The 25,727-nt window shown below is 41.5% G+C and overlaps 1 protein-coding gene across 1 annotated transcript in view; it reads left to right on the plus strand.

The window, feature by feature from the left end:
* The first annotated feature begins 3,718 nt into the window (after positions 1-3,718).
* The window catches only part of LOC120055869 (E3 ubiquitin-protein ligase COP1-like), a 34,357-nt gene continuing 12,348 nt past the window's right edge, over positions 3,719-25,727 (plus strand). Inside the window, exons 1-15 of the mRNA XM_039003897.1 lie at positions 3,719-4,378; positions 4,660-4,719; positions 4,898-4,995; positions 6,394-6,458; positions 8,282-8,401; positions 9,284-9,352; positions 9,459-9,518; positions 9,764-9,855; positions 16,955-17,015; positions 17,308-17,422; positions 17,730-17,865; positions 18,725-18,868; positions 19,071-19,179; positions 23,643-23,724; positions 23,884-24,000. Coding sequence (XP_038859825.1) covers positions 4,026-4,378; positions 4,660-4,719; positions 4,898-4,995; positions 6,394-6,458; positions 8,282-8,401; positions 9,284-9,352; positions 9,459-9,518; positions 9,764-9,855; positions 16,955-17,015; positions 17,308-17,422; positions 17,730-17,865; positions 18,725-18,868; positions 19,071-19,179; positions 23,643-23,724; positions 23,884-24,000 — 1,681 coding nt within the window. The 5' untranslated portion in view covers positions 3,719-4,025. The remainder of the gene's footprint in view (positions 4,379-4,659; positions 4,720-4,897; positions 4,996-6,393; positions 6,459-8,281; positions 8,402-9,283; positions 9,353-9,458; positions 9,519-9,763; positions 9,856-16,954; positions 17,016-17,307; positions 17,423-17,729; positions 17,866-18,724; positions 18,869-19,070; positions 19,180-23,642; positions 23,725-23,883; positions 24,001-25,727) is intronic.

Genomic DNA, 25,727 nt, shown 5'->3' on the forward strand with positions numbered 1-25,727 from the left:
AATTAATGAATTGAAAATTGCCCATTGTTTCTTATTCTTTTTCAATCCACTTGACCATACCCTGTAGCTAATCAGTATAGAATTTCATCGTGGGGATGCTTGAAAACCTCTTGCTACATCAGTAACCTGAGCTTTTAACAGCACTAAGACATCAAATTAAAAAATAATATTAATTTGTCAAATCAACTCTAATTGCAGTGCAAAATACCTATTGCATTTAGTTAGAACATGCATGATGAAAAACATATCCATCATTTAAACTAAATAATCTTCTCACCAGAGTAAAACTTTAAGATGGGCTATAACTTTTATGAGAAACATATGCATCATCCTATGTGGGAGCCTCTCTAAAGTAAACTGTGCTGATGACTTTGCCTTTGGACAAAAATATTATTAGAATATGATAGGATGTTCAACTACAAAAACAGACTGGTAAATCTTATTAAATCTGTCCCAAATGTACATTGTATATTGGCCCCTTGACTTTTTTCCTTCATTTTTGTTTGCTGCCATTGTGTGTGGCTAAATTTGTGGGTGCTCTCTTCTCATCCACTTTACTACCAATCTTAAAGGAATGACACCACAGGACTGCTATATTAAGTCCCTGAACCATCTCGCCATGCCTCTTTTTATCGTGGCCTGATCACAATTATCTACCCCACCTCTAACACCAATATCACGGGAGGGTGCATCTTTAGATTTGAACCAGCTCACTTTGTTACAGTGAGCTAAACACTAGGGTGACAAAATGCTACAAAGACTTTTGGTAAAATACTATTTAGCATTTTCATTATTCAAATCAATTTGTTTTATTACTGTACAGGTGTTCCTGTCTCACAGAGCTCACAGTAATATAATTTGGACCGTATCACTCATGTTACTTACTTACTAGACATCATACCTCTTTTTTGATCAAATGTAGAATTGCAGTTGTTATATATGTCTAAATGCACCCATTTTCTCACCCCCACTATTTTTGTCAGGCTCAATTTGCAAACAGCCCAGCTTGAAGCAACTGGCAGTTTGTGAAGGGGCCCCTTAATGGGTAAAAAGGTTGCTAACAGTGGGAGGCAAGAATTCCGCAACCAGCCTGAGGATCTGCCTGCAAAACATTCTGCTTTTTTATCGAAGTGCTTTGAGATCCTTCTGCAACTGTCTAAAAAAAAGTGAATGGCTGCTCCTGGGCCTCACCCCCCGATGCAAAGGACCTCTAGGAGATTATCCTTCATTTGAGCCTGCCCAACCCCAACCCCTATACCACAATCTGAGTGACCAGAAACAGAATGGGGAAAATCCAACCTGATATGCCGGACAAATGGAGAGAGGGAGGGGGGAAAAACACACTTGGTAGAAAATGTAAGAGGGGGCACACAATTGTTTGAAGGCAAATGTAACTTAATAGGTAATTTACTTAGACAAATTATAATGGTGATTCGCAAACTGTATAACACAGTAAAACAAATTACAAAAAAAAACTACTTTTAGGCTACTTTTTGTTGTGTGAGTAGTGAATCCATTCTGTCTGTATGTTGTAATTGAAAATGGTCTACTTAAAGAGAGTTGTACTGTCTCAGTTGTCTTTAACATGTGAATTATGGAAGAAAGAAGGACACAAGATTCATAAATCTGTTCCACAAGTGAAAACATTGGGGAAATGATTTGCTGTGAATGCTGTGCAGACCTACATGCACACCTAATATTCCACTTTGACTGAGGTAGGGTAGATATAAAAAAAACAACAACAGGTAATCCAATGTATATTTATGTGTAAGAAAATATATGAATACATAAATAGATTTTGTAAAGCTTGACTAGACAGCCTTGTTTACTTGCCACTTGAATGAGCCTTGGTGAGGAGTGTGGCAGAGGTGATCATGCCCTCTGCTGTGTGCTGTCAGAACTTCATGAGGCAGGTTTGGTCACCATTACCAACACTTCAACTTGCCCAGGTTACTTTCATACAAAAAACATATCTGTCAATATCTATCCTTTGCAGATTTTTATAGTCTGAATTTTTGGGGAAATATTATTATATACATACAGTACCCGTCAAAAGTTTGGACACACTCATTCAAGGGGTTTTCTCTATTTTTACTATTTTCTACATTGTAGAATAATGATGAAGACATCACAACTATGAAATAACACATGTGGAATCATGTAGTGATAAACAAATCAAAATAGATTTTAGATTCTTCAAAGTAGCCACCCTTTGCCTTGATGACAGCTTTGCACACTCTTGGCATTCTCTCAACCAGCTTCACCTGGAATGCTTTTCCAACAGTCTTGAAGGAGTTCCCACACATGCTGAGCACTTGTTGGCTGCTTTTCCTTCACTCTGCGGTCCAACTCATCCAAAACAATCTCAATTTGGTTGATGTCGGTTGATTGTGGAGGCCAGGTCATCTGATACAGCACTCCATCACTCTACTTCTTGTTCGAATAGCCTGCCTGGGGGTGTGTTGGGTCATCGTACTGTTGAAAAACAAATGATAGTCCCACTAAGTGCAAACCAGATGGGATGGTGTATCGCTGCAGAATGCTGTGGTAGCCATGCTGGTTAAGTGTGCCTTGAATTCTAAATAAATCACTGACATTGTCACCAGCAAAGCACCCCCACACCATCACACCTCCTCCATGCTTCACGGTGGGAACCACAGATGCAGAGATCATCCTTTCATCGACTCTGTGTCTCATAAAGACATGGCGGTTGGAACCAGAAATCTGAAATTTGGACTCATCAGACCAAAGGACAGATTTCCACCGGTCTAAGACCATTGCTCGTATTTCTTGGCCCAAGCAAGTCTCTTCTTATTATTGGTGTCCTTTAGTAGTGGCCTGATTCACGCAGTCTCCTCTGAACAGTTGATGTTGAGATGTGTCTGTTTCTTGAACTCTGTGAAGCATTTATTTGGGCTGCAATCTGAGGTGCAGTTAACTCTAATAAACTTATCCTTTGCAGCCGAGGTAACTCTCGGTCTTCCTTTCCTGTGGCGGTCCTCATGAGAGCCAGTTTGATCATAGCGCTGGATGGTTTTTGAGACTGCACTAGAAGAAACGTTTAAAGTTCTTGAAATGTTCCGGATTAACTGACCTTCATGTCTTAAAGTAATGATGGACTGTCATTTCTCTTTGCTGATTTGAGCTGTTCTTGCCATAATGTAGACTTGATCTTTTACCAAATAGGGCTATATTCTGTATACCACCCCTACCTTGTCACAACACAACTGATTGGCTCAAACGCTTTAAGAAGGAAAGAAATTCCACAAATTAACATTTAACAAGGCACACCTGTTAATTGAAATGCATTCCAGTTGACTACCTCATGAAGCTTGTTGAGAGAATGCCAAGAGTGCGCAAAGCTGTCATCAAGGCAAAGGATGGCTACTTTGAAGAATCTAAAATCAAAAATATATTTGGATTTGTTTAACAATTTGTTGGTGTTATGTCATAGTTTTGATGTCTTCACTATTCTACAATGTAGAAAATAGACAAAATAAAGAAAAACCCTTGAATTAGTAGATGTGTCCAAACTGTTGACTGGTACTGTATATAAAACAATCAGAATTCAAACTACTCTACAATATATATTATTTTCTACGTTTTGTTGCATCGACAATTGTATTGGTGTGGGTGCGTTCATTCAGTGCAGGCATAGGACTTAGTTACGACTCCGGTGCAGTAGGGGGGAGTAAATCATTTTTGCTAGTAATTTCGTTTGGGTAGGCGAGGATAGATTCGAGAGATTGGTTTCTAAATCCCTAAACGTAGACAGACTTTGCGCTGAATATTTTATAATTCTTGCAACTTTGTTATGGTCGACTTGTTGACAAAAGCCTACAATTTCACCTAAAGAAGCAATCTAGCTAAAAGCAAGCTTTTATGTATTCGTACATTGTTGTTTTATCTTAGCTAGCCCATTGCCATTAGCTGGTAAGCTAACATTAGCTAGCCAATAGCTCAGCCCGGATGCGGTGAACTACAACAAGCTTTGGCCTTGGAAGAGTTGAGCATCGGGCTTGATTATGTCAAGCAACCGTCAACAGCAAACTGGCGGTGGAGCAGGTCCTGGGCCTGGAAGTAGCAGCAGTACCGGTGGCACTACCAATGCTAACGGTGCTACCAGCGTAACGTTAGGCGGCAACGATAGTGCGAATGTGAACAATTCTCCAAACGTTGTGCCCTCGCGGACTCTGGCAACAGCTGGCGAGGGGTTGCTTGTACCTGGAGTGGCTGTACAGTCTCCAAGAAGCTTAGCCCCACTAAGCAGATCCAGTTCATCCTCCTCTGGCACCAGCAGAAAACGTCCTCTCCACCAAGCACCTCTCTACAATGGTCTCTTGAATTCCTACGAAGATAAAAGCAACGATTTTGTGTGGTGAGTTTTCCTGAAAAATGTTACCTTCGCCTGCTAGCTAACTTACTTGGCTAACTTTTAGCTAACTACCGTAACTAGCTTGGTGACTAGGTGTTGTTAGTTACATATGTAGGAATAGCTAGATAGTTCAACTTTGGAGTGCATTCTTGTTTACATTGTCCATTTGACAGTTGGTTAGCTAGAGTTACGTAACGTTGTCATTTAACCAGACTCGCTGATGTTTCCATATCTGAACACTGTCAAAGTAAAGTTAATGTTGTTGCATTACATTTTCTTTTCAGCCCGATCTGTTTTGAAATGATTGAGGAGGCACATATGACAAAATGTGGACACAGTTTCTGGTAAGCAAACATGATTGCATTGGCAAGGATATAGTAACGTTACTTCCATCTAATTCCTATAGCACCGTTCCATATTAGCTACCGCTAATTCCCTTTGTATCGTCCACCAATGCACCATTCATTTTTTCCTATGCTGGTTTTCTTGAACTAACATACCCCATTCTATTTCTGGGTTCAGCTACAAGTGCATTCGCCAGAGTTTGGAGGACAGCAATAGGTGCCCAAAATGTAACTACATCATTGACAATGTGGATCAGCTCTATCCAAACTTTCTTGGTAGGTTTGTCTCTTAAAAAACAATTTCTTTGATGGGTAGATGGGTGCATTACTTATGTGGTGTAGCAACAGTTGAAGTCGGAAGTTTACATACACTTAGGTTGGAGTCATTAAAACTCGTTTATCAACCACTCCACAAATTTCTTGTTAACAAACCATAGTTTTGGCAAGTCGGTTAGGACATCTACTTTGTGCATGACACAAGTAATTTTTCCAACAATTGTTTACAGACAGATTATTTCACTTATAATTCACTGTATCACAATTCCAGTGGGTCAGAAGTTTACATACACTAAGTTGACTGTGCCTTTAAACAGCTTGGAAAATTCCAGAAAATGATGTCATGGCTTTAGAAGCTTCTGATAGGCTGATTTACATAATTTGTGTCAATTGGAGGTGTACCTGTGGATGTATTTCAAGGCCTACCTTCAAACTCTGTGCCTCTTTGCTTGACATCATGGGAAAATCAAAAGAAATCAGCCAAGACCTCAGAAAATAAATTGTAGACCTTCACAAGTCTGGTTCATCCTTGGGAGCAATTTCCAAATGCCTGAAGGTACCACGTTCATCTGTACAAACAATAGTACGCAAGTATAAACACCATGGGACCACGCAGCCCTCATACCACTCAGGAAGGAGACATGTTCTGTCTCCTAGAGATTAACCTAATTTGGTGCAAAAAGTGCAAATCAATCCCACAACAAGAGCAAAGGACCTTGTGAAAATGCTGGAGAAAACGGGTACTAAATTACCTATATCCATAGTAAAACGAGTCCTATATCGACATAACCCGAAAGGCCGCTCAGCAAGGAAGAAGCCACTGCTCCAAAATCGCCATAAAAAGGCAGACTACGGTTTGCAACTACACATGGGGACAAAGATAGTACTTTTTGGAGAAATGTCCTCTGGTGTGATGAAACAAAATAGAACTGTTTGGCCATAATGACCATCGTTAGGCTACCTGAAATGTTTGACCCAAGTTAAACATTTTAAAGGCAATTCTACCAAATACTAATTGAGTTTATGTACACTTCTGACCCACTGGGAATGTGATGAAAGAAATAAAAGCTGAAATAAATCATTCTCTCTACTATTATTCTGACATTTCACCTTCTTAAAATAAGGTGGTGATCCTAACTGACCTAAGACAGGGACTTTTTACTCTGATTAAATGTCAGGAATTGTGGAAAACTGAGTTGAAATGTATTTGGCTAAGGTTTATGTAAACTTCCGACTTCAACTGTAGCTTCTCTACAGCCTTGTCACAGGTTTTGTCCCAAATGGCAACCTGTTCCCTATTTAGTACAGTACTTTTATATGGGCCCTGGTAAAAATTAAGTTTTGATCCTTGCTAATAGTACTAATAGTATTAAAAACTCTTGTTTTGATTTGATACAGTGAATGAACTTATTCTCAAACAAAAACAGAGATCAGATGAAAAACGCCTGAAGATGGACCATCCGGTAAGTGCTTCAGCAAATCAGGTCACACACACACACACTTGCAATAGAAACCAGACCTTGGTCAAATATTACAACATGAGAACATAATGCAGACAACAAAATTCTGGTCTGGTTTTCCAAACACAGATTGAGCCTAGTCTTGGACTGAAATGCAAGCTCAATTGAGAATCTCCTTTGAAAAAGCTTCTTCGTCCCAGAGATGCAAACTCGTCTCTTTTCAGATATATTTGCCATTTTGATCTTAAAATAGGTCATCCAGGTGAATCATGTAGATCTGTAAAACAACATTTGGAGGGGTGTCTGACAAAAAGTGCGCATATTGAAATTAATGACTGAGCACAGAATGTATCCCTACGTGTTCTACAAATAGAATATCAGAGTTCAGTGTGCTGTCAGATATGTCATATCAGAATGAGTGCTTCATCCAATATCACGTGTGACAGCTGTGAGCAGCCAGCTGCATCCCCTAACCAGCCATTAGTCTACTCAGCTGCTTCTCACCGTCTGTTCTTTCTGTGCATCTACATCCGTTTTTAAAATGTTATTTAGCTGTGATGCTGAGGTGTACAGACACCGATGGGGTTTCTGTTACAATAGTTTAATTATTGGGGCGGCACGCATTTACCTGTAAGAACCAGCAGGCCAGTCTGACTAGGCTTTGCTGAGGAAAAACATTGCAGCCGAAAGGAAGAGGCAAAGCGAGAGGTTTCACACGCCAAAATCTGTCAAAATTTAGCCCTGTGCGTTTCTATGGACTTATTTTGGACCTACACTTGTCATTATATACAGATCTCTGAGCACAGTGGCAGTAATACTTACGTCTTTACATCACTGAAAACCGCAAGTTTCTAGCCCGAACCACTCAAAACTTATCCCCCATGTTACCGGAGCTACCATCTCCTCTTTCTACCGCAAATTGAGGCACATTTTATATAATTTTATAAATCATGTCGCGGGCCGTTTTAAACTACTTGCGGGCCAGTTTTTGGTTTAATAACAAACTACCTTGTTTAGTCATGTTACCTTGCTGGCTAGCTAGCGTACAACTTTGGCTATGCACAAATTTGGATGGGATGGCACAGGAAAAACGGAAAAGGGATAGATAACCTACTCAAAGAGATGCTTCAAAGGTAGGATGCATATGCCTACTCAATGTAATTCTAAGCTAAATCTGAATAACCAAATCTATTATTCTGGTGTTCCTTAAATTCTGTTTGGTGCTTAACCTTTGGGAGGGGGGTGTGTGTGTGAGTGAGAAAAAGTGTGTGTGTGAGGGAGAGTGTAGGATGTGTATAAAGTGGTCTGAATAGTAGGTTAAAGATGGTTTCATATAGGCCAAGTGCAGGGTTTCCCAAACTCTGTCCTCTGGACCTCAAGGGATTCACATTGCCCAAGCAAAAACCATCTCTGATTCAAATAATCAACTAATCATCAAGCTTTGATCATTTGAATCAACTGTAGTGTTAGGGCAAAAACCAAAACGTGCACCCCTTGGGGTCCCGAGGACCGAGTTTGGGAAACGCTGGTCTAGTGTGTTTTTCCCTTACTGCCACATTGAAAATGCAGATCAGTATGCATTTCTATTCCTTACTACATTCCTCCTGCCCAATCATAGGTAGGCCTTTGGAAATTAGCGAATCAGCTGTTTTCTGCAGTAGCCTTTTCTATTATACAGTAAAAAAAAAAAAATGGTGTGTAGTCCAGGACTAGGTGTTGTCTGTGTCCAGGAAACCGCTCTTAAAGGTAATAGTGAAGGAACTCAACAGTTAACTTAATTTACCAAAAGTATGTACACATTTCATTGTGTATTTCTCATGTTTTAGAATGGGTCAAGATGGCAAGTGTTCCAAGATGTCCTGGGCACAGACCAAGAGAACCTAGATCTTGCTAATGTCAACTTGATGCTGGGACTCCTTGTACAGAAAAAGAAACAGCTGGAAGCGGTATGTATATTTTGTGTAGGCAGTGCATATTTAACCAGTATAAAATGAATGGCGTCGGGCGGCTTTACGCTAACCGAATGTGAACTTGTATGCTTTACCCTAACTTTTACCTTAACCTCACTGAAGCTATACCACATTAACCTTAACAAACCCTTGTCAATCCCTATGCTGTTTTTTCTGCCAGTCAAATATACACTTTTGTTTATTCTTAACATAAAATTAATCCTATAAAGTAGGGATGGGCATTTAAAATATCAGTTATCAAATAATATCATGATATTTTTTCAGATATCTGGATAGTTGAAATACATGTGTGTTAAGGGAAAGTGTTTTTAAAAAACTTCCATGGAGACCTGCTCTTGCGACATGAGAGAGCCGGTGCCCTGCGCTCTGCTTGTTTCAGCAGAGGGGTGAGAGAGGAGCAGGGGCCGGTGTGTGTGACAGTCTATGTGTGTAGCACGGAGGGAGAGAGAGAAAGCAGCCAAACCAACTCACGCTAGTTAGACAAACATGTTGCTACCATAGGTTATCTATCATACCATCTGATAGTACCTATCTTGACTGCGTCAAATTGTTGTAAAGAAGCAAAGCTAATTGAGGCTATTATGCTGCGCTATTCAACCAATGTCTGCAACTCCATTCATATAAAACAATAGCCTACCTGATGGTTGATCATTGTAGCCTGCTCCTTTTCATTTGTGTGTAGGCTACCTGTGCGTCTTTCACTCATAAAAATTGTCAAACTGTTTCATAAAAATTCAGAATGTAATGGTCTATCTATGTAGGCTATGTAGCAATATCACATAGATAATTTAAAAGAAATGGGCTTTATAGTCATACCTTGATCGATCGACCTTTAACTCTGTCTGTTTATTCCCATAGGAATCACAAGCTGCTCAACGTCAGATCCTAATGGAATTCCTCAAAGAAGCAAGAAGAAATAAAAGAGAGGTGTACCCCATCTCTGTTTGGGATTGCATCTAAATATATTTCCATATTTAAGTACAGTATTAATCTGTGAGGAAATAACCATTTGTTATTGTGTTTTATCAATCAGCAACTGGAACAGTTGCAGAAGGAGCTAAACTTTTTGGAGGAGGATATCAAGCGTGTTGAGGTAAAATAATGTACATAGATAGCTATTTTAACATATCTGTACTCCTGAAATGAATTAGAATTCAGAGGTCTAGTTTCCTAGACACAGATTAAGGCTAGTTCTGGAGTAAAACGCGTCTCAGAAACCACCACAGAATTTGACAAATGTACTCCTCCACTGTGTTTTTTGGTTTTCATGTACAGTTATGCAGGTTAAGCCTGTCTGTTGATGAGTTTTTAAAGCGAAATAGATTGTACATTTTCTAGGAAATGAGTGGACTGTACTCGCCAGTGAGTGACATGGATCGTAACTTGGACAGCACTGTACCTAATTTCGAGGCTCCCTCACCTGCACCCAGGTAAAACAAAATGTCCTGTACTTCAATTAGTCTTGTGAAAGGAACAAAGTAAATATCTGACTCAGAATATATTCATCATTCTATGAATATCCTTTAAAAGGTGTGAAAGAGTTGAGGTTTGACAGGAGACAGATACAGTTGAAGTTGGAAGTTTACATACACCTTAGCCAAATACATTTAAACTCAGTTTTTCACAATTACTGACATTTAATCCAAGTAAAAATGCACTGTCTTAGGTCAGTTAGGATCACCACTTTATTTTAAGAATGTGAAATGTCAGAATAGTAGTAGAGAGAATATGTTATTTCAGCTTTTATTTCTTTTATCACATTCCCAGTGGGTCAGAAGTTTACATACACTCAATTAGTATTTGGTAGCATTGCCTTTAAATTGTTTAACTTGGGTCAAACATTTTGGGGAGCCTTCCACAAGCTTCCCACAATAAGTTGGGTGAATTTTGCCCCATTCCTCCTGACAGAGCTGGTGTAACTGAGTCAGGTCTGTAGGCCTCCTTGCTCGCACACGCTTTTTCAGTTCTGCCCACACATTTTCTATGGGATTGAGGTCAGGGCTTTTTGATGGCCACTCCAATACATTGACTTTGTCGTCCTTAAGCCATTTTGCACAACTTTGGAAGTATGCTTGGGGTCATTGTCCATTTGGAAGACCCATTTGTGACCAAGCTTTAACTTCCTGACTGATGTTTTGAGATGTTGCTTCAATATATCCACATAATTTTCCTCCCTCATGTTGCCATCTATTTTGTGAAGTGCACCAGTCCCTCCTGCAGCAAATCACCCCCACAACATGATGCTGCCGCTCCCGTGCTTCACGGTTGGGATGGTGTTCTTTGGCTTGCAAGCCTCCCCCTTTTTCCTCCAAACATAACGATGGTCAGTATGGCCAAACAGTTCTATTTTGTTTCATCAGAGGAGAGGACATTTCTTCAAAAAGTACAATCTTTGTCCCCATGTGCAGTTTCAATCCGTAGTCTGGCTTTTTTATGGTGGTTTTGGAGCAGTGGCTTCTTGCTTGCTGAGCGGCCTTTCAGCTTATGTCGATATAGGACTCGTTTTACTGTGGATATAGATTATTTTGTACCTGTTTCCTCCAACATCTTCACAAGGTCCTTTGCTGTTGTTCTGGGATTGATTTGCACTTTTCGCATCAAAGTACGTTCATCTCTAGGAGACAGAATGCATCTCCTTCCTGAGCGGTATGACGGCTGCGTGGTCCCATGGTGTTTATACTTGCATACTATTGTTTGTACAGATGAACGTGGTACCTTCAGGCATTTGGAAATTGCTCCTAAGGATGAACCAGACTTGTGGACGTCTACAACATTTTTTTTCTGAGGTCTTGGCTGATTTCTATTGATTTTCCCATGATGTCAAGCAAAGAGGCACAGAGTTTGAAGGTAGGCCTTGAAATACATCCACAGGTACACCTCCAATTGACTCAAATGATGTCAATTAGTCTATCAGAAGCTTCTAAACCCATGACATCATTTTCTGGACTTTTCCAAGCTGTTTAAAGGCACAGTCAACTTAGTGTATGTAAACTTCTGACCCACTGGAATTGTGATACAGTGAATTATAAGTGAAATAATCTGTCTGTGAACAATTGTTGAAAAAGTTACTTGTGTCATGCACAAAGTAGATGTCCTAACCAACTTGCCAAAACTATAGTTAGTTAACAAGACATTTGTGGAGTGGTTGAAAAACGAGTTTTAATGACTGAAACCTAAGTGTATGTAAACTTCCGACTTCAACTTTATATATTCATAGTACCAGTCAAGAGTTTGGACACACCTACTCATTCAAAGGTTTTCCTTTATTTTACCAGTTTTCTACATTGTAGAATAATGGTGAATACATCAACTATGAAATAACACATATAGAATCATATAGTAACCCAAAAAGTGTTAAATCAAAATATATTTTTAGATTCTTCAAAGTAGCCACCCTTTTCCTTGATGACAGCTTTGTGCACACTTGGTATTCTCTCAACCAGCTTGACCTGGAATTATTTTCCAACAGTCTTGAAGGAGTTCCCACATATGCTGAGCACTTGGCTTGTTTTTCCTTCACTCTACCATCCAACTCATCCAAAACCATCTCAATTGGTTGAGGTCAGGTGATTGTGGAGGCCAGATCATCTGATGCAGCATTCCATCACTCTCCTTCTTGGTCAAATATCCCTTACACAGCCTGGAGGTGTGTTGGGTCATTGTCTTGTTGAAAAACAAATGATAGTCCCACTAGGCGTAAACCAGATGGGATTGCATATCGCTGCAGAATGCTATGGTAGCCATGCTGGTAAAGTGTGCCTTGAATTCTAAATACATCACAGACAGTGTCACCAGCAAAGCACCCCCACACCATTACACTTCCTCCATGCTTCACGGTGGGAATCACACATGTTGAGATTTTGCACCAAAAATGTCATTCAGACAGATTTCCATCGATTTAATGTCCATTGCTCTTGTTTCTTGGCCCAAGTATTGCTTGTGTTTCTTGGCCCAAGCTCTTCTTATTGGTGTCCCTTTGTAGTGTTTTCTTTGCAGCAATTCGACCATGATGGCCTTATTCATGCAGTCGCCTCTGAACAGTTGATGTTTAGATGTATGTCTGTTACTTGAACTCTGTGAAGCATTTATTTGGGCTGCAATTTCTGAGGCTGGTAACTCTAATGGACTTATCCTCTGCAGCAGAGGTAACTGTGGGTCTTTCTTTCATGAGAGTCAGTTTCATCATAGAGGTTGATGGCTTTTCAAATCAAAAATCAAATATAACTTTGTCACATGCGCCGAAAACTACAACGTGTAGACTTTACCATGAAATGCTTACTTACAAGCCCTTAACCAACAGTGCAGTTCAAGAAGAGTAAAACAAATATTTACCAAGTAGTCTAAAATAAAAGTAATAATAAAAACGATCACAATAAGAATAACAATAAGGCAATATACAGGGGGCACCGGTACTTAGTCAGTGTACAGGTTAGTTGAGGTAATTTGTACATGGAGGTGAAGCGACTATGCATAGATAATAAACAGCGAGTAGCAGCAGTGTACAAAAGGGAGGGGAGATCAATGTAAATTGTCCGGTGGCGATTTTATTAATTGTTCAGCGGTCTTTAAGCTTTTGAGGAGCCTTTTTTGGTCCTAGAGTTGGCGCTCCGGTACCGCTTGCCGTGCTGTAGCAGAGAAAACATTCTACAACTTGGGTGACTGGAGTCTCTGACAACTTTATGGGCTTTCCTCTGACTCTGCCTATTATAAAGGTCCTGGATGACAGGAAGCTTGGCCCCAGTGATGTACTGGGCCATTCGCACTACCCTCTGTAGCGCCGTGATGCAACCGGTCAGAATGCTCTCGATGGTGCAGCTGTAGAACCTTTAGAGGATCTGGGGACCCATGCCAAATCTTTTCAGTCTCCTGAGGGGGAAAATGTTTTGTTGTACCCTTTTCACAACTGTCTTGGTATGTTTGGACCATGATAGTTTGTTGGTGATGTGGACACCAAGGATCTTAACTCTCGACTGCAATTTGCAACTGCACTTGAAGAAACTTCCAAAGTTCGGATTGACTGACTTTGTCTTAAAGTAATGATGGATTGTCGTTTCTCTTTGCTGATTTGAGCTGTTTTTGCCATAATATGGACTTGGTATTTTACCAAATAGAGCTATCTTCTGTATACCACCCCTACCATGTCACCACTGATTGGCTCAAACGCATTAAGAAGGAAAGAAATTCCACAAATTAACTTTTAACAAGGCACACCTGTTCATTTAAATGCATTCCAAGTGACTAACTCATGATGCTGGTTGAGAGAATGCCAACAGTGTGCAGAGCTGTATTCAAAGCAAAGGGTGGCTACTCTAAGGAATCTTAAGTTGTTTGCCACTGCTAGCGGCCTTTACCTTTTGCACAGACACCCAGCCACTTTTAGCCTGGATAATACTTGCCAGTATCGGACTGTTTTCTCCACTTTCTCCGCTTCCTGCCGTAAGCGCTGGACCATTACCCCTGATCATCACAGCCAGCTAGCTGCCACTGAGTGGCCCAGCCCCGACGCTAGCTTTGAGCCAGGCCCACCTCCCGGCATGTTAACAACAGAAGCCTCCTCCCTAAGTTTGTTTTACTCACTGCTTTAGCACACTCCGCCAACCCTGATGTCCTTGCCGTGTCTGAATCCTGGCTTAGGAAGGCCACCAACAGATTTCTATCCCCAACTACAACATTTTCTGTCAAGATAGAACTGCGAAAGGGGGAGGAGTTGCAATCTACTGCAGAGTGAGCTTGCAAATTTCTGTCATACTTTCCAGGTCTATGCCCAAACAGTTCGAGCTTCTAATTTTAAAAATGAATCTCTCCAGAAATAAGTATCTCACTGTTGCCGCCTGTTATAGACCCCTCCTCAGCTCCCAGCTGTGCCCTGGACACCATATGTGAATTGATTGCCCCCCATCTATCTTCAGAGTTTGTTCTGTTAGGTGACCTAAACTGGGATATGCTTAACACGTCGGCCGTCCTACAATCTAAGCTAGATGCCCTCAATCTCACACAAATTATCAAGGAACCCACCAGGTACAACCCTAAATCCGTAACCATGGGCACCCTCTTAGATATCATCCTGACCAACTTGCCCTCTAAATACACCTCTGCTGTTTTCAATCAGGATCTCAGCGATCACTGCCTCATTGCCTGCATCCACTATGGATCCGTGGTCAAGTGGCCACCCCTCATCACTGTCAAACTCTCCCTAAAACACTTCTGCGAGCCGGCCTTTCTAATTGACCTGGCCCGGGTAACCTGGAAGGATATTGACCTCATCCCGTCGGTAGAGGATGCCTGGTCGTTCTTTAAAAGTAATTTCCGCACCGTCTTAAATAAGCGTGCCCCTTTCAAAAAAAAATAGAACTAAGAACAAATATAGCCCTTGGTTCACTCCAGACCTGACTGCCCTCGACCAGCACAAAAATATCCTGTGGCGGACTGCATTAGCATCGAATAGTCCCCGCGATATGCAACTTTTCAGGGAAGTCAGGAACCAATACACGTAGTCAGTCAGGAAGCAAAGGCTAGCTTTTTCAAACAGAAATTTGCATCCTGTAGCTCTAACTCCAAAAAGTTTTGGAACACTGTAAAGTCCATGGAGAATAAGAGCACCTCTTCCCAGCTGCCCACTGCACTGAGGCTAGGAAACACTGTCACCACCGATAAATCTACGATAATCGAGAATTTCAATAAGCATTTCTCTACGGCTGGCCATGCTTTCCTCCTGGTTACCCAAACCTGGACCGGCACAAATCAGCTGGGCTAGACAATCTGGACCCTCTCTTTCTAAAATTTTCGGCTGCCATTGTTGCAACCCCTATTACCAGTCTCAGCCACGCTCAAGGTATTAAACAATATCATAACCGCCATTGATAAGAGACAGTACTGTGCAGCCGTCTTCATCAACCTGGCCAAGGCATTCGACTCTGTCAATCACAGTATTCTTATCAGCAGACTCAACAGCCTTGGTTTCTCAAATGACTGCCTCGCCTGGATCACCAACTACTTCTCAGCTAGAGTTCAGTGTGTCAAATCGGAGGGGCTGTTGTCCGGACCTCTGGCAGTCTCTATGGGGGTACCACAGGGTTCAATTCTCGGGCCGACTCTTTTCTCTGTATATATCAACGATGTCGCTCTTGCTGCGGGTGATTCCCTGATCCACCTCTACGCAGACACCATTCTGTATACATCTGGCCTTTCTTTGGACACTGTGTTAACAAACCTCCAAACGAGCTTCAATGCCATACAACACTCTTTCCGTGGCCTCCAACTGCTCTTAAACGCTAGTAAAACTAAATGCATGCTTTTCAACCGATCGCTGCCCGCACTCGCCCGCCCGACTAGCATCACTACTCTGGACGGTTCTGACTTAGAATATGTGGACAACTACAAATACCTAGGTGTCTGGCTAGACTGTAAACTCTCCTTCCAGACTCACATTAAGCATCTCCAATCCAAAATTAAATCTATAATCGTCTTCCTATTTTGCAACAAAGCATCCTTCACTCACACCGCCAAACATACCCTCGTAAAACTGACAATCCTCTGATCCTTGACTTCGGCGATGACATTTACAAAATAGCCTCCAACACTCTACTCAGCAAACTGGATGCAGTCTATCACAGTGCCATCCGTTTTGTCACCAAAGCCCCATACACCACCCACCACTGCAACCTGTATGCTCTCGTCGCCAGACCCACTGGCTCTGTAAGTCTTTGCTAGGTAAAGCTCTGCCTTATCTCAGCTCACTGGTCACGATAACAACACCCACCTGTAGCACGTGCTCCAGCAGGTATATCTCACTGGTCATCCCCAATGCCAACACTTCCTTTGGCCACCTTTCCTTCCAGTTCTCTGCTGCCAATGACTGGAACGAATTGCAAAAATCACTGAAGTTGGAGACTCATATCTCCCTTACTAACTTTAAACATCAGCTATCTGAGCAGCTAACCGATCGCTGCAGCTGTACACAGCCCATCTGTAAATAGCACACCCATCCAATCTACCGATGTCATCCCCATATTGTTTTTATTTACTTTTTGCTCTTTTGCACACCAGTATTTCTACTTGCACATCATCATCTGCACATCTATCACTCCAGTGTTCATTTGCTAAATTGTAATTACTTCGCTACTCTGGCCTATTTATTGCCTTACCACCTCACGCCATTTGCACACACTGTATATAGACTTTTTTTCTATTGTGTTATTGACTGTACGTTTGTTTTCCATGTGTAACTCTGTTTGTCGCACTGCTTTGCTTTATCTTGGCCAGGTCGCAGTTGTAAATGAGAACTTGTTCTCAACTGGCCTACCTCGTTAAATAAAGATGAAATAAAAAATAAAAAAAATATTAAAAAATAAAAAATATTTTTGGTTACCACATGATTCCATATGTGTTATTTCAGACTTTTGATGTCTTCACTATTATTCTACAATGTAGAAAATAGTAAAAATAAAGAAAAGCCCTGGAATGAGTAGGTGTGTCAAGTTTTGACTGGTACTGTATATATACTTACGGTAACAAGTCTTGTCTTTGCAGTAGTCTTATAGATTCTACAGAGTATGTGAGTCAACCTCCAGGTTTTGGTGGAACTTCACAGGTAAGTCTGACCCACTGTAATTTTCTGAGAGGCATACGCTGTATCCCAAATCTCCACCCTTCTAGTCATCATGGATTTAAATGCATAGGATTGGTGTAAGCATTGGATGGGGTGCGTTTTCACCATTGTTAAATCCATGCGACAAAGTGTGCAAGTTTACACTGGAGAAGGGTGGAAAATCGGAACGCAGCCATAGAGAACCATTGATTTTGTTTTTTCAGGTTCACGATTTGCAAATGTATGTGTTTAGTGTCTCATGTTTGTGATTTTAAGTCTTCTATTTCACCGTCAGGGGAAGAGACAAACATGGTACAACAGCACTCTGGCTTCTCGGAGAAAGAGGCTCACAGCACACTTTGAAGATCTGGAGCAATGCTACTTCTCTGACCGGATGACGCGGATAACAGGTAACCTCTAGGTTTCAGTAGAATTTGGATTATACAGCGCTACTTAAAAGGCTTCTCTGGAATGAGGTCCATATCTGGGTGAAGTCATGTCCTTGTATTCCAAAAGAAGAAGGTTGACAGCATCTCCCACAAATGACCACAACAAGCCACAACAACTTTTAGTTGACTAAACTACATTATCTTGCAGAACATAATTTAGGCTTGAGGTTCCTGCCAAGACATGAGGACAAATCCCATAATAAACAACTAAAACATTATTAATTTTCTAAGTGTGTTCTGGATTCAATATTTGTTTGTCTTGTTTTAGATGACACCAGGAACTTAAATCAACTGGATGATTTCATGGAGTGTCTCTCAAAGTTCACACGCTTCAACTCTGTGCGGCCGTTGGCGACCCTGTCTTATGCTAGTGATCTCTACAACGGCTCCAGTATTGTCTCTAGGTAATTTCAACTGTCAAACACAAAACCTTTTGATGGCTTAGCTTATTAGTTACTGTCATAGGGCCAGTTTCCCAGACCTTGACTAAGCCTAGTCCTGGAATAAATCAAATCAAATGTTATTTGTCACATGCGCTGAATTCAACAGGTGTAGACCTTAGTGATTACTTACAAGCCCTAACCAACAATGCAGTAAAAAAAAAAAAAAAAACTTTAAATAAATAAGAATAAGTAAAAGTAACAAATAATTAAAAAGCAGCAGTAAAATAACAATAGCGAGACTATATACAGGGGGTACTGGTATAGAGTCAATGGGCGCGGACACCGGTTAGTCGGGGTAATATGTACATGTAGATAAAGTTATTAAAATGACTATGCATAGATAATAACAGAGTAGCAGCAGGTTAGATTCTCCCTTGAGCTTTCTTTTTCGTCTAGGTTTAATTAAGGTCAGAGAACCTGGCCCATTGAGTCCACCAGCTTTCTGATTCTACTCGTTAGATTTAGCTCCATCCTAATGGTTAGTATGTACTTTGACCTGCGGAGGGTGCTCTTGTATCACAATACATCTTCTATTTGCCACTGGAGTGTAGCAGAAGGTACTGCAATGTCGTTTGCTGCCTCTATCTCTATGGAAAAATTGCAATCTAATGGGAGACATGGTGTTTTCCCAGTTGGCGCCCCATTCCCTATATAGTGCAGGTCAAAAGTAGTGCACTGAACTATATAGGGAATAGGCTACCATGCTTTACAAATCATGAAGTATTGCTTTATTGCACCTACATTTGCCATTGTGTTACTCGTTTGATGTGACGTCTTATTGGCTATTGAGCTTGATGTTTTGCTCTCTCTGTCTCTGCAGTATTGAATTTGACCGTGACGGCGATTACTTTGCCATCGCCGGCGTCACCAAGAAAATCAAGGTGTTTGAATATGGTACTGTGATCCAGGATGCTGTGGACATTCATTACCCTGTCAATGAAATGACGTGCAACTCCAAAATCAGGTGCCCTTTAACCCCATTTTATCGTTGATAATTACCAACTCTGTATTATAATAGAAACTATACACTTAACAATTTGGGGTTTTGTTTTAAAAGCTGGCATAGATTTCCGTATGTTTTCTATATCTAGCATATTCATTAATCCTCCTAGAAACATGGAAGAACAGTTCTCGGCTCTTACATCCCCATGCATTTTGTATTTCAGCTGTATCAGCTGGAGCAGCTACCACAAGAATCTGTTGGCTAGCAGTGACTATGAGGGAACAGTCATCCTGTGGGATGGTTTCACTGGCCAAAGGTCAAAGGTCTATCAGGTATGCACCAGGGGCCTCCTTTATAACCACATTTCTGTAGAGCTGTGGGCAGAATGTTTTGATATTTCACAGTGACTTTTTCAAACTAAACATGCATGCTGCCTATAGCGAGTGCCTATCCCCGCATCCTGCAAGATTGACTGTATATTGGAAACAATTTAAAAGTATGCTTCAGCCCACACTTCTATTCAAAGGATAAGTTGTTGTTCAATATTTTGTTTAACAATAGATTATTGTGTTTCTATCGGACAGTCACACTGTAGTCTCCCCATACTGTCAAGTATTTTAAATAAGCTACCGGTCTATTTCCTGTGTTGGCAGAATGTTACATTTTTTGCTGTAATTTATGCTGTATCTGGCAAAGGATTGTCCGTTTCTGAAAGAGACAATGATGGCAAATTGTTGTGGACCTGTCAGCAGAACGTTTGAATTCAACAATGTCGTCGAAAATCTCATTCCAAAATCATCTGCATTAATATGGATTTGGTCCCCCCTTTACTGCTATGACAGCCTCCACTCTTCTGGGAAGGTTTTCTGCTAGAATGTGGAACATTGCTGCAGGGACTTGCTTACATTCAGCCATGAGCATTAGTGTGGTCGGGCACTAAATTTGTGCAATTAGGCCTGGCTCGCAGTCGGTTTTCTAATTCATCCCAAAGGAGTTCGATGTGTTTGAGGTCAGGGCTCTGCAGGCTAGTCAAGTTCTTCCACACCGATCTCAACAAACCATTTCTCTATGGACCTCGCTTTGTGCACGAGGGTAATGCAATCTCATGCTGAAAGGGTCTTCCCGAACCTGTTGCTACAAAGTTGGAAGCACAGAATCGTCTAGAATGTCATTGTATGCTATAGCGTTAAGATTTCCCTTCACTAGAACTAAGGGGCCTAGCCCGAACCATGAAAAACAGCCCCAGACCATTGTTCGTCCTCCACCAAATTTTACAGCTGGCGTTATGCATTTGAGTAGGTAGCGTTCTCCTGGCATCCGCCAAACCCAGATTCATCCGTCGGAATGCCAGATGGTGAGTGTGATTCATCACTCCAGAGAACACGTTTCCATTGCTCCAGAGTCCAATGGTGGCGAGCTTTACACCACTCCGGCCGACGCTTGGCATTGGGCATGGTGATCTTAGGCCTGCTCGGCCATGGAAACCCATTTCATGAAGCTCCCGACGAACATTGCTGACGTTGCTTCCAGAGGCAGTAAGGTTGTGTGAGCCTACCACTTTGCTGTTGTTGCTCCTAGACGTTTCCACTTCACAATAACAGCGCTTACAGTTGACCGGGGCAGCTCTTGCAGGGCAGAAATGTAACATTTTGGCATCCTATGACAGTACCATGTTGAAAGTCACTGAGCTCTTCAGGAAGCCATTCTACTGCCAATATTCGTCGATGGAGATTGCATGGCTGTGTGCTCGATTTTATACACCTGTCGGCAACGGGTGGGGCTTTGAAGGTTTTTTTTGGCATAGGATGCCAAAAAAACAAATTGAAATTACTGTAGGCTACACACAGTAATAGTATCCATGCTATAAACCGCACTGCCTAGGGGATTACATACAGCAAAACTTGAAAATATACTGAACAAAAATATAAATGCTACCTGCGGAGTTATTTTTTATAAGGAAATCAGTCAATTGGAATAAATTAATTTGGCACTAATTTATGGATTTCACAAGATATGGGCAGGGACACAGCCATGGTGCCAGGCCCAGCCAGTCAGAATGAGTTTTTCCCCGATAAAGGGCTTTATTACAGACAGAAATACTCTTAGGTTTCATCAGCTGTTCAGGTGGACGGTTCTCAGACATTCCTGCTAGTGAAGAAGCTGGATGTGGAGTTCATGAGCTGGCGTGGTTACACGTGGTCTGTGTTGTGAGGCCGGTTGGACATACTGCCAAATTCTCTAAAACAGCGTTAGACGATCTTGCTTCTGTTGCCTGTTTGAGTGTTTAATAGCCTACTGGTTCTGTGAGCACCAAGCCTCATGCAACGACAAAATGTTGGAGAAAGCAATTTCACAGATTCAGCTGTTTTTTTTTATCTTTGCTATGCTGTGATAAAGGCATTACAATTTATTTTCAGTTAGGACAGACTGGTATTACTTAAGTTATTTAGTGTTGTTTACACTGTTCCAAACAGGCAGAAAAATTATATTGTAATCTAACTGCACCTGTTTGTCACACATAATATACACGCAACTCTCGTTCCTATACCCTCCTTTTTCTTGATCTCCATCTTGTTATTGGAATTATTATTATGATCATTATAATGATAAGTAATATTGTTATCATTAGTAGGTTTTGTATAGTAGCCTTGTATAACCATCAAGCTGTAGGCCTCAGAGCGCGACTTGTTTAGTCTTAATACCGTAACTTACTTAGGCCTATATTTCAATACTTATATAGGCTACTGTATATATCAATCTTTCATTAATTCATTTCATCACACAGCATACGAGACATTCATGCTTTGAAATGCAATCAAGCAAAATTAGCCTAAACAATAAATACACCTCAATTCACGAATGCATGCAACAGTTGTTAGTGTGCTGTAATAAAGGTTTTATCTTTTTTTTTTTACAGACTCTATGTTTACACTGTTCCAAATAGTCCAAAAAAGTGATATTATCTAACAGCAACTGTTTGGCACACACAATACTCACGCAACGCTTGCTCCTCCTATACCCTACTAGTTTCTTGATCTCCAGTAGTTTCCACAACTAAGAAAAATGTCTTCCACAGATCTGACTTCCCCTTTCCCTCCTGAGCAACCAGTAAACATTTGCCAGTTTCGAGTTTTTTTTGCATGTCTTCCTCATCAATTTCGGGGAATAGGGATTTTTTTTCCCCGATAACTTAACTTTTTAGTCAGAAGCAATTAAACTAAATGTCTGATTGTTGCAGCTTCAGCACAGACAGCACAATAAACATTTGCTGTGGTGCCTTTTCGCTGCAGTAGGGAGGAGAGTGAGAACGTGCGCCAGTCACACAGGCACTCACTGTCATTTTTTTAAACACCGTGACCCATCGGGCTCTTGAGTCATTTGTGTGCTTAAAGCATCAGACAAGCTCAGTGCTTGTAGTTGTCAAACAATACCTGCAGGAATGTCCACCAGAGCTGTTGCCAGAGAATTTAATGTTAATTTACCAAAAGCCGCCGCCAACGTAGTTTTAGATAATTTTGCAGTACATCCAACCGGCCTCACAACTGCAGACCACGTGTACCCACGCCAGCCCAGGAACTCCACATCCGGCTTCTTCAGCTGTGGGATCGTCTGAGGGGGTGCTGAAGCATATTTCTGTATGTAATAAATCCCTTTATGGGGAAAAACTCGTGCCGATTGGCTCGGCCTGGCTTCCCAGTGGGTGGGCCTATGCTGTGTGTACCATGTTGATGGCGCCTTTGCCCAGTCATGTGAAATCTGTAGATTCGGTCCTAATTCATATATTTAAATTGACTGATTTCCATATATGAACTGTAACTCAGTCAAATCTTTGAAATTGTTGCATGTTGTGTTTTATATTTTTGTTCAGTATAGATTCCTGTGTGTAATTATTTTAGATTCCAGAAATAAAACGCACACACTTTTCGGTCTTCTCACTAACGACAAATGGCTGCTTCGTATTTTGTTTTTATGATTTTTATTTAAACTTTTATATGTAACTAGGCAAGTCGGTTAAGAACAAATTTCTTATTTACAATGATGGCCTACCCCGGCCAAACCTGGTCGACGCTAGGCCAATTGTGCGCCACGCCCTATGGGACTCCCAATTACGGCCCGGATGTGATACAGCCTGGATTCGAACCAGGGACTGTAGTGACGCCTCTTGCACTGAGATGCAGTGCCTTAGACCGCTGCGCCACTCGGGAGCCCATGAATAAGCATGTCATATTCCTCATTTGCACAAAATACTTAGCCCTAATTGCCTACTTGCCATAAAATTCTTGAACCACTAGAAGATGTGCGTACGCATGGTCTAATCTTTGCGTGGAGGAAAGGCCATTCTCCCGTCAAGTTTTTATAAATGTCAACTATTGTGGGAACTGGCACACACACATTTTGGTGTATATTTTGTACGTATGCATGGTTTATAAATGTTTCCCCTGGCGCACTCATTTCCCGAGGTTCCCCACTTTCAAATACCACTGCTCCAATACAATGGAACAGACCACAGCTGTGGATATTGTTGCTGCTAATGCCCCCTATACCCAGAAGCTTTTACCTTTTGTTTGGTTGTTTAGACACTACAGTATATCCATTACTAAATGGAAACGTCCACTTTGCAGATGTATTAAATACATATTTCATGCACTCTGTCTTGAAAGTAAACCATTGCTAAAATATACACTGTTCTCCTGGGCTAGTGAGATTCTTTGGGGGTAGAATGCTCTGTAGATTTGAAATCTCTTCCGTTATAGAAGTCAGTTATGTTTGTTTCACACCTGTGATGTTCCTTCAGGAGCATGAGAAAAGGTGTTGGAGTGTCGATTTCAACCTCATGGATCCCAAGCTTCTAGCCTCTGGTTCTGATGATGCAAAAGGTAATGTTGAAACAATGCAATCGTTTGTTTGCACTTCTCCCTGTGTCCTAATAAACAAGATGCCTGCTGGATTTAAAGTGAACATAGTGCTAGTTTCAACATCTTTGTTGTTTTTGTTATTGATCTAGGATTGCATATGGTTTTTGTTTTATCTTTCAGTGAAGTTATGGTCTACCAACCTTGACAATTCAGTCGCCAGCATCGAGGCCAAAGCAAATGTGTGCTGTGTAAAGTTCAGTCCAACGTCGAGGTATCATCTTGCTTTTGGTTGTGCAGGTAGGTTCATCTGTGACGCTACAATGCTTTCGGAAAGTATTCAGACCCCTTGACTATTTCCACATTTTGTTAGTCTTATTCTAAAATGGATTAAATAAAATAAATCCTCATCAATCTACACACAATACCCCATAATGACAAAGTGGTAACAGCTTTTTAGAAATGTTTCCACATTTAGTAAAAATAAAAAGCAGAAATACCTTATTTACATAAGTAGTCAGACCCTTTGCTATGAGAATAGAAATTGAGCTCAGCTGCATCCTGTTTCCATTGATTATACAACTTGACTGGAGTCCACCTGTGATAAATTAAATTGATTGGACATGATTTGGAAAGTGGCACACCTGTTTATATAAGGTCCCACAGTTGACAGTGCATGTCAGAGCAAAAACCAAGCCATGAGGTGGAAGGAATTGTCCGTAGAACTCCGAGACAGGATTGTGTCGAGGTACAGATCTGGGGAAGGGTACCAAAACATTTCTGCAGAATTGAAGGTCCCCAAGAACACAATAGCCTCCATCATTCTTAAATGGAAGAAGTTATATTTAATTATCTTTTTCTCCACAATTTTGTGATATCCAATTGGTAGTTACTCGGGAGAGGCAAAGGTCGACAGCCGTGCGTCCTCCGAAACACGACCCTGCCAAGCCGCACGGCTTATTGACACACTGCTTGCTTAACCCGGAAGCAAGCCGCATCAATGTGTCAGAGGAAACACCATCCAACTGGTGACCTAAGTCAGTGTGCATGTGCCCGGCCCGCCACAAGGAGTCGCAAAAGCGCGATGAGACAAGGACATCCCGGCCGGCCAAATCCTCCTCAAACCGGATGATGCTAGGTCAATTGTGCGCTGCCTTATGGGTCTCCCAGTCGCAGCCGGCTGAGACAGCCCGTGATCGATCAAGTGCCTTAGACCGCCGCGTCACTCGGGAGGCCCTAAATGGAAGAGGTTTTGGACTTCCTAGATCAGACCACCCGGCCAAACTGAGCAATCGGGTGAGAAAGGCCTTGGTCAGGGAGGTGACCAACAACACGATGGTCACTCTGACAGAGCTCCAGTGGTTAGTGTTGGGCCAGTAACCGAAAAGTTGCTGGATCGACTCCCGAGTTGTTCTGCCTCTGAGCAAGGCAGTTAACCCACTGTTCCCGGGTGCCGAAGACGTGGGTGTCGATTATGGCAGACCTCTGCACCTCTCTGATTCAGAGGGGTTGGTTTAAATGTGGAAGACACATTTCAGTTGAATGCATTCAAATCAAATTTATTTATATAGCCTTTTGTACATCAGCTAATATCTCAAAGTGCTGTACAGAAACCCAGCCTAAAACCCCAAACAGCAAGCAATGCAGGTGTAGAAGCACGGTGGCTAGGAAAAACTCCCTAGAAAGGCCAAAACCTAGGAAGAAACCTAGAGGAACCAGGCTATGAGGGGTGGCCAGTCCTCTTCTGGCTGTGCCGGGTGGAGATTATAACAGAACATGGCCAAGATGTTCATAAATGACCAGCATGGTCAAATAATAATAAGCACACTAGTTATCGAGGGTGTAGCAAGTCAGCACCTCAGGAGTAAATGTCAGTTGGCTTTTCATAGCCGATCATTAAGAGTATCTCTACCGCTCCTGCGGTCTCTAGAGAGTTGAAAACAGCAGGTCTGGGACAGGTAGCACATCCGGTGGACAGGTCAGGGTTCCATAGCCGCAGAACAGTTGAAACTGGAACAGCAGCAAGG

The sequence above is a fragment of the Salvelinus namaycush genome, chromosome 11 (assembly GCF_016432855.1).
Source record: "Salvelinus namaycush isolate Seneca chromosome 11, SaNama_1.0, whole genome shotgun sequence".
Taxonomy (NCBI): domain Eukaryota; kingdom Metazoa; phylum Chordata; class Actinopteri; order Salmoniformes; family Salmonidae; genus Salvelinus; species Salvelinus namaycush.